The 7,591-nt window shown below is 29.9% G+C and overlaps 1 protein-coding gene across 1 annotated transcript; it reads right to left on the reverse strand.

Annotated features, from left to right (window-relative positions):
• Positions 1 to 1,376: 1,376 nt before the first annotated feature.
• On the reverse strand, positions 1,377 to 3,966 carry LOAG_07628 (hypothetical protein; the record flags this gene model as incomplete). The annotated part of the gene is made up of 7 exons (XM_003143161.1): positions 1,377 to 1,484; positions 1,775 to 1,969; positions 2,206 to 2,295; positions 2,585 to 2,689; positions 2,976 to 3,097; positions 3,241 to 3,329; positions 3,797 to 3,966. 7 exons carry the CDS (start codon positions 3,964 to 3,966, stop codon positions 1,377 to 1,379), a joined length of 879 nt encoding a protein of 292 aa, XP_003143209.1.
• Between the last annotated feature and the right edge of the window lie 3,625 nt (positions 3,967 to 7,591).

Genomic DNA, 7,591 nt, shown 5'->3' on the forward strand with positions numbered 1-7,591 from the left:
CCTTTCCATTTTTTTCCTTTTAATTTCTTTTTAATTTTCTTTTTGTTAACATGAAAAAAACTGTTAATGTTTGATCTATCATTTAGAGTAAGTCGAGTATTGTAAGATGCTGTGAATTTAGCATTTTTATTTATCCACGAATAGAAATCATCTCTGATAAAGCTATGAGAAGAATGTCATTTGTAGGAGGACATAAGCGAGTATAAAAATGTCATGGAATTGATGTTTTCGTTGCAAATTAAGCAATTTTTCGAAATGTTTAGCAAAACTTTGACGATAAAGTTTAATTCTGAATCCTACAGGAAAATTCATGACTCATCTGACCTATGTGCTTTTAAAATGCTTTTAAATGCTATTTTTAAAGAAGGAATGTTCCAAACTAAATGCAAAATACACTTAAAGAATTCTCAAGCAAAATAATTCATTTTGTCAATCAAAAATAACGACAAAAATTAAAAACCCACTGCATCCTAATTTTTCGGGACAAGTTCTAGAACCTTGTAGTAATTTCTATTCCTTCCATCTCTCTGGATAAAATGACAGCTTCTGCACACAGTTAATTCATTATGTCCATTTGTTGTATCAAAGTTTGCAATGCAAAAGACAAACTTCTTCATTACTCAATTCATTTATTACAAATATGCAAAATGTGAAATAAACATTTGCATAAATAATATTAGGAGTACAAAGAGAACAGCAGAGTGAAAAATCAACTTGTCATCCATCCAAAGAAATTAAACTGTCACTAAGCAATACTTGTTTAGACATAACCAAAGTGCTAATAACCTCAAGGAAACTCATGAATTTTCCGTTTTCAACCCTCAACAAATTGATATTGTCGAGAAAAAGGCAAAGAATATGACCAAGATAATGATTCGAAGTGGAAAAAAAGACAAAAAACAAAATTGTGCATAACAAAAATTAAAATCGAGAATCTTATGATGAAAAAGGATTTGATAAATTTCAAGAAAAATGTTGGATCTAAAGTTTTATTTTTCTGACAATGAATTTAAGATGAGCCAATGACAACAAACAATTGGAGCTACAACGAGAATAAGAAAACCTAGCACTAAACGAAATTTTGCCATTAGATAATGCTCATCCCACCCAGAGGCAATATATCAAGTCTCGAAATAGAAGCATACCAATTTGCATACAATGTAATTTGGTTATATAAAGTCTATCTTTATTCACATCAATATCTTAAATTAGAAAGGCAAACAACTTTTATCCCAAAAATCTCAAGAATTTTTAAAAAAATTTCTCGTTTTTTTCGATTACAAATCCAAACTTTCGTGTTGAGAAAAAAGAATAAGTAAAAAAAACAGAGAAACGAAATAGAAAATGAATAAATGCAAATAACCGGAAATCGAAAATTAACTTAATTTGCCAATTTGATGTTTCCGGTACAATTCAGTTAATGAAAACAACGATGCATCAATGATACCTGCAACCGTGAATGTACCACCAACCACAGCACATATCTGAAATTTCTATTTATATCTCATTTAAAATTATTAAATAATATACTAAAAAAAAGCTTGTAAAACTGAAAACTGCAATGGAACATGCAAAAGTTGGGATTCCATTTCAGAAACGGTAGTATGTTTTGAAACTTTATGGAAAAAAACTTTGCAATAGCTATTAATTATAAGTTCGTTTTGAACAAAACGGAAAATATTACTGAAATTCCGGTCATAAAGATATATGTTTCGTTATTCAGAAAGATTCTTAAGTAAGATGGCTTTATATAAATAAGAAAAAAAAAACATACAGAAGTGATAAATGTATAGAACGGTTGCCGTCTTTCAGTATATTTAATAGTAATTGGTTGCAATTCGTACCGGAACCATAAAGCAGGCATTACTTTACCGGAATAATGATATGTGACATATTCTTTATGTGCATAGGTATATTGGTAGCTGTATTTCGTGTTTCCATTAATATCCTCATACACTGATGGCACTATCTGAAATATCATGTTTGAGAAAGCAAAATGAAAAGAACTGAGGTTTAGAATCATAACTAAAATTTCAGTTGAATCAGAATCAAAATACGAGAGATTTAGTACGGTCATTGCTCCTATAAGTACTTCAATAATAGAAATAATAAATTAGAAAAAAAACGAATTATAAGTAAAACTAAAATTGCATATATCCAACAGTACGAAAGCTAAGACAAAAACACAATCATCCACGCACTTACCTTCAACACATAGTCATGAGTAAAACTTCCATCGGTTTGAAGAGCTTCACGATTTTTTAATGGATTAAAGCTTCCAAGGTTTTGAGATGTCTGCAAGATATACGGTTATTTGGGCATGAAATTTTACAATATTTTTGACATTATCAATGCTTCCCTATGATACGTATTCGTAAACATTTTCCAGTCCTTCGTATATCACTTCTTCTGCTAATATTAAGGAGCTAACTGATATGATCTATTTCTAATTCATTATTTTGGTTTTATCTCAAGGAAGTTCCTTCACTCAGAGTTAACTTCCCTGTATTTCCAATGTTATCACCTTAGAGATGGGCAGATATCACCTAAGAAATAAATTGTTTAATTATGAAAGAAAGCTAACAATGATATTGTCACCAAAAACAACTGAATGTATTGTATGTCGCATGTCATATGTTTCTGGTTGTGTATCAGCCGCATGGGTACTTAGATGAAAATTTCCTGGTACCTGATAAGTAGAAATAAATTAATTGATACTTTACTTGTATACTGATACATTCTCTCAGGTAGAAATTTGTCAACTTTTTTTTTCTAATTGAAATGGATATGATTTAGTTAAAATTACTTTTTCAATGATACATTTCAAATGATATCATTAGAGGTTATTTAATTTTCTCATGACCACATTTTCACAACATCATTTTTAAGTGATATGGAATTCTGTGCCAACTAATTTTGGTCGAACGAAATAAGTTCAATATCTATTTATTAAATTATGCAATATAATATCGTACCTTGCTGATTTCAAATTTTCCTTCGAACCTACAACCACTGGTACCAATTGGTATCTTTTCGGTATTCTGGACAAAACCAACTTCATGTCGTCCATTATCATCTTGTATATCAATTCCAATGTCTAAAATTAAAGTTTACTAAAAGAAACCATGCTGAAACGTCTGAAAAAGTAATGATACTTTTAGGTAATAGAATGAATTTTTTGAACAGCTAATTAAAAATCAATTTTTTTGCGTGAAACTGTGCAATTCAACAATAGCTCACAATAACATGACAAATATGGAAGTGAAATGTTTAGTTGTACTTCGATTCGACCTTCTCGACCTGGATCATCCACAAATAATTCCGATCGACTGTAACAGACTAATTTTGGGAATTTTTGTAAAGCTTAAATCAAAATTTTGCAGCAGAAATGGAGCTATGATATTTTCTAAAATAGCTGAAAAAAAAAAAGATTCAAATGAAAAAGTGGAGAAAATTATGAACCATGAAATACTACTAGAAATCAGGGGAAAAACAATAATTTCTAATAGTAGTAAGGTTTGAGAGCAAAAAAAAAAAATCATTTATACTGTATATTTTACGACATGATGCTTATGTATGTATGTACAAGTTACATCAATTAATATGAAAAAAAGAAATCATTGTTAAAGTAATATACAAATAGATGAGTCATCCGAAAAGTTCGTATTACTGTCATTGGTAGTTCCACAACTGATAAGGTAAATGGTTAAATGGATTCATAGCAGTACAAATTTTTGAATGAATTTAGCATAAAGTTTAATTTTTGATTAATGTAAAGTTGATTAATAAAGCATACATTTCTAATGTAAGGAAGCTGAGCAAATCATTGATTACCATAAACAATATGAATGATATGCAAACAACCGATATGACTGCACCAGTTGTTGTTGGTTGTGTTAAATCACGTGGTACTTTTCGATAGATATCTAATCTAAATAATGAATTATAGTATGAAACTTGACACATAATTAAATTTTGTAGAAACTTCATATGCCATTTTTCATTACAACTCCAATTATTTGGTTTCATCCAAGCTTTAATGTCGCAATAAATTTAGCTGAATTTTTATCATTTAAGCGATAGCAATTGCTCTTTAAAACTAAAATGAAGAAAAACTCCAAACAAACAGTAACGCTGCAAGCTTTTTATTAATCAAAATTAGAAGAACAAAAGGGAAGAAAAATTAAGAAACTTTAACCGCAAAATACATAAATGGAATAAAAGTAATAACAAATTCAGAAGGAAATCTTCCTAACACAACTAAAAAATACATCGAGTAAGCAAATAGATAACGAAAAATGAAATCCGAATTTTGAAGCAAATGGTTCGAAATTACGATTAAGATATATAACTCTTAAATATTGTTAAGAATGATTGATTGATTCTTGACGTAATAATTTCAACCTAAGTATTACAAATCCATCAGTTGAACAATCCTTCTGTACTCTAAATTGACCCTTCCACAGAAGTTGAATTTCCTACAACAGTCAAAATAAAACATAAGATGCTGAATGAAAAATCGTTCTATAGTGTATTCTTATTTCGAAAGAAGCTTCAACTTCAGTTGAAGGGTTGATTATGAGTGCAGAAGGCTTTTTTCACAACGTGGCTTAGAAAGGTTTTACAAACTTTAAACTGAAATTACGGTATGATTCAGGAAGAATTATCTGCCACTTATATCACTGAGTAAGATTTCTTATGCAATTACCACTTCTTCAGTACATCTGCTCAATGAACGAAAGCAATCTCATGTAATCATTGATGTAAACTGCTAAAATACTAACAAATTTTTGAATTCAGAGGTCAGAGAGCACAAATATTTTTAATGGCAAATTTTTGTTGCCGAATGTTATGAAAAGATAAAAATGTATTTATTACTGAGCTATAATTCTTGAAACAAAAAGAAATTTCAAATTATCGGAATGCTATGATAATTGGCGGTGTAAGTCGTTGTTGACAAAATCGATGTGTATTTTGGAAGAGACCTTATATTGTAATTGATAGAAATGTACCTTTTGATATCATACATGATTGGAAGCGAGAATGTAATCGGGGTGTCACACAGCTGCTATGCAAATAAATATAGTTGTAACATCGAAAGAACAGTTAGTCACCCAATTTGCTCAAAATTGGAACTTTCTTCCTGTCAAGTTTAGCATTTTAAAACACAGAAAAAAACAATTTTCCGGATAATTGGAGCAGACCGAAATGAATGAAATGCACGTTGCATAAATCCTGTCATCAAATGCATAACACTTCACGAATCGATGTTAGTGAAAAAGATGATTAATTGACAAACACAATGACAACGGTGGCTTGCTTCGGGTATAATTACTTGCAAAAATTCAAACTATCCGGTCAATAAACCTAACGATTCTCGAAAATGTGAATCATCCAGTAATTTTCGCTTTTACAGCACTACAAGAGTCGTAAGTAACTGAAGTCGTCTTAAAATTTAAATGGATCAAAGATCTATTTTTAACATCAGGCTAAATGCAAATAATAGAATATATACATAAAAATCATCACCACTGAAAGTAATAAGAAAGTGCAAATAAATTTTAATAAAATCAGTCGAAAATCTTTCTCATGAATGGAATGATAACTCAAATACAAATTTTGTCATATGTCACATTTGATCAAAACAGAGTTCACTGTCACTATGTAGATCAAAAGGAGTCTATATTGTAAGGTCAACTTTTGATCGTAGTTAAACGAGAATCAGTGTTGATGACTGCACTTGTAAAGTTAATTACTGATGACCGATGATAATATCCATTCTCTTGAGGGCTTTCGTCTCCATACAAAAAAAATTTCTTAAATGTTTGTTAGCACTTTCTGAGCCTAATGTCTTCCTAATATTCCAAGTTGCTTTCACTGAATGGCAAAAGATTTTAATAAAATTTAAATGTCATTTGCAACGATTTCAACTTTCTGCTTACTTACCTAAATAAGTTTCAGCAAGCCTTGTGGAAAAGAATTGTTACAGTAGCTTTCTATCATTTGTCATAAATGTATCGTTAAAATATTCGAAAAATTTCTGCAAGAACCGCTAATTTTCATCTATTAATAAGTCAATTAATAAAGAAACAAAGATAAGTCTAAATTAGCCGCTTCTAATTTATTTCGAAAACATGAAAGAAAGAAATCTAATTATGCAAAAATATATCTAAATGCATTCATTTGGATCGGAAATCTCTTGGAAGGCATAAAATGGTGAAAGAGACGAAATTGTGACAAAGTTTGTATAAATTACACTCCGGAATAACTAACTGAGAAGAATAATATGGGAAAAAATGTTAATTAGAGTAAACTCTTCTTTTTCTTCTCGTACTCCAAAGCAGCTCAAAGTATTAAACAATAACTGATATAGTCCTGAATTTACCTCCGTTATTTACGAGGTTTTACCGAATCATAATAGAAATGCTGAGTAATACGGAAAATATCCATAAGTGATCGCCTGTATTGATAATGAATGAGATTGTAGTACAGCTGTGATAGTAGATGTAACGAGGTTAATAACATATAATGGTGATAGATGTAATGATGATGATACGGGATATCACCTTGTTAATTTAGAATTAGTGAGTAGAACAGAATCTTGCTCTTTGATGTATCGGAATTACGCATTACATAAACATCAATCTGAACATAGAACAGGTAATAATAATGTCACCAGTAGCAATGACAGAAAAATGAACGAAACTGTATGTGTTTGTCACTATCACAGTGGATTTTTAACAGTTAACTGTTCATTGCAATTAATCAAAATACGTTAAAATCGAACGCATCCGTTTTGTCAGCAAAAATTTGATAAATATTCCAATTTCTGATATCAAAAATCAACCATTTATTGATTTTTATTTCCTAAGGATTTTAAATATATTATTGTGAGGTTTTCACTTGAAAACTTCTGAGAGATGCAATAAAGATTCATAAAATTGATCATTTTTCATTTCTACATAGAGCAATATCACCCAATGCAAATAGGTGCTGTATGAGGGATATCAAATAGTTATCGCAAATGTACAGTTAAGGAAGGAATGAATGAAATGTTAAATATAACTTAAATATATAAAAAAAAAATAATTTACCATTTTTATAGCATTAAAACATAGCAAAATTTTAAATTAATAGTACAAGTTGCTTTAAATTTCAAATATAAAGGAAAAAATTAAAACTTAGTATTTAATTCAATTGGAATATCTTTAGAGCAGCAATTTTGAGCAATTTTGCAGCAATAGGACAAATGGAAGCGATAATGTTACAGACATTCCAAAAACTAAAAATCAACAAAAAAACAAACTTTGAATATTAGCGAAAAAGTCTGTTAGTAGTGGACGAAACGAAGAAATGGATCGGAAGAAATCTGATCAGATACGAAATCTTCAAATTTTAAAATCTCTGCGACGAAGAAGTCATCATATTCGTCTGAATGAACTGACGAATATTTTCAGCATTTACTCTTCCAACTGCTTAGCTACATTGTTTGCTGCAGTACATTTCAATTGACATAAAATTGAAAGGGGCAGAATCGATCGATTTAATGGTGCCTACTTTTTTTTTTACGATATGCCTTTTCCTTTTTTTC

The sequence above is a fragment of the Loa loa genome (genome assembly GCF_000183805.2).
Source record: "Loa loa unplaced genomic scaffold supercont3.332, whole genome shotgun sequence".
NCBI classification, from domain to species: domain Eukaryota; kingdom Metazoa; phylum Nematoda; class Chromadorea; order Rhabditida; family Onchocercidae; genus Loa; species Loa loa.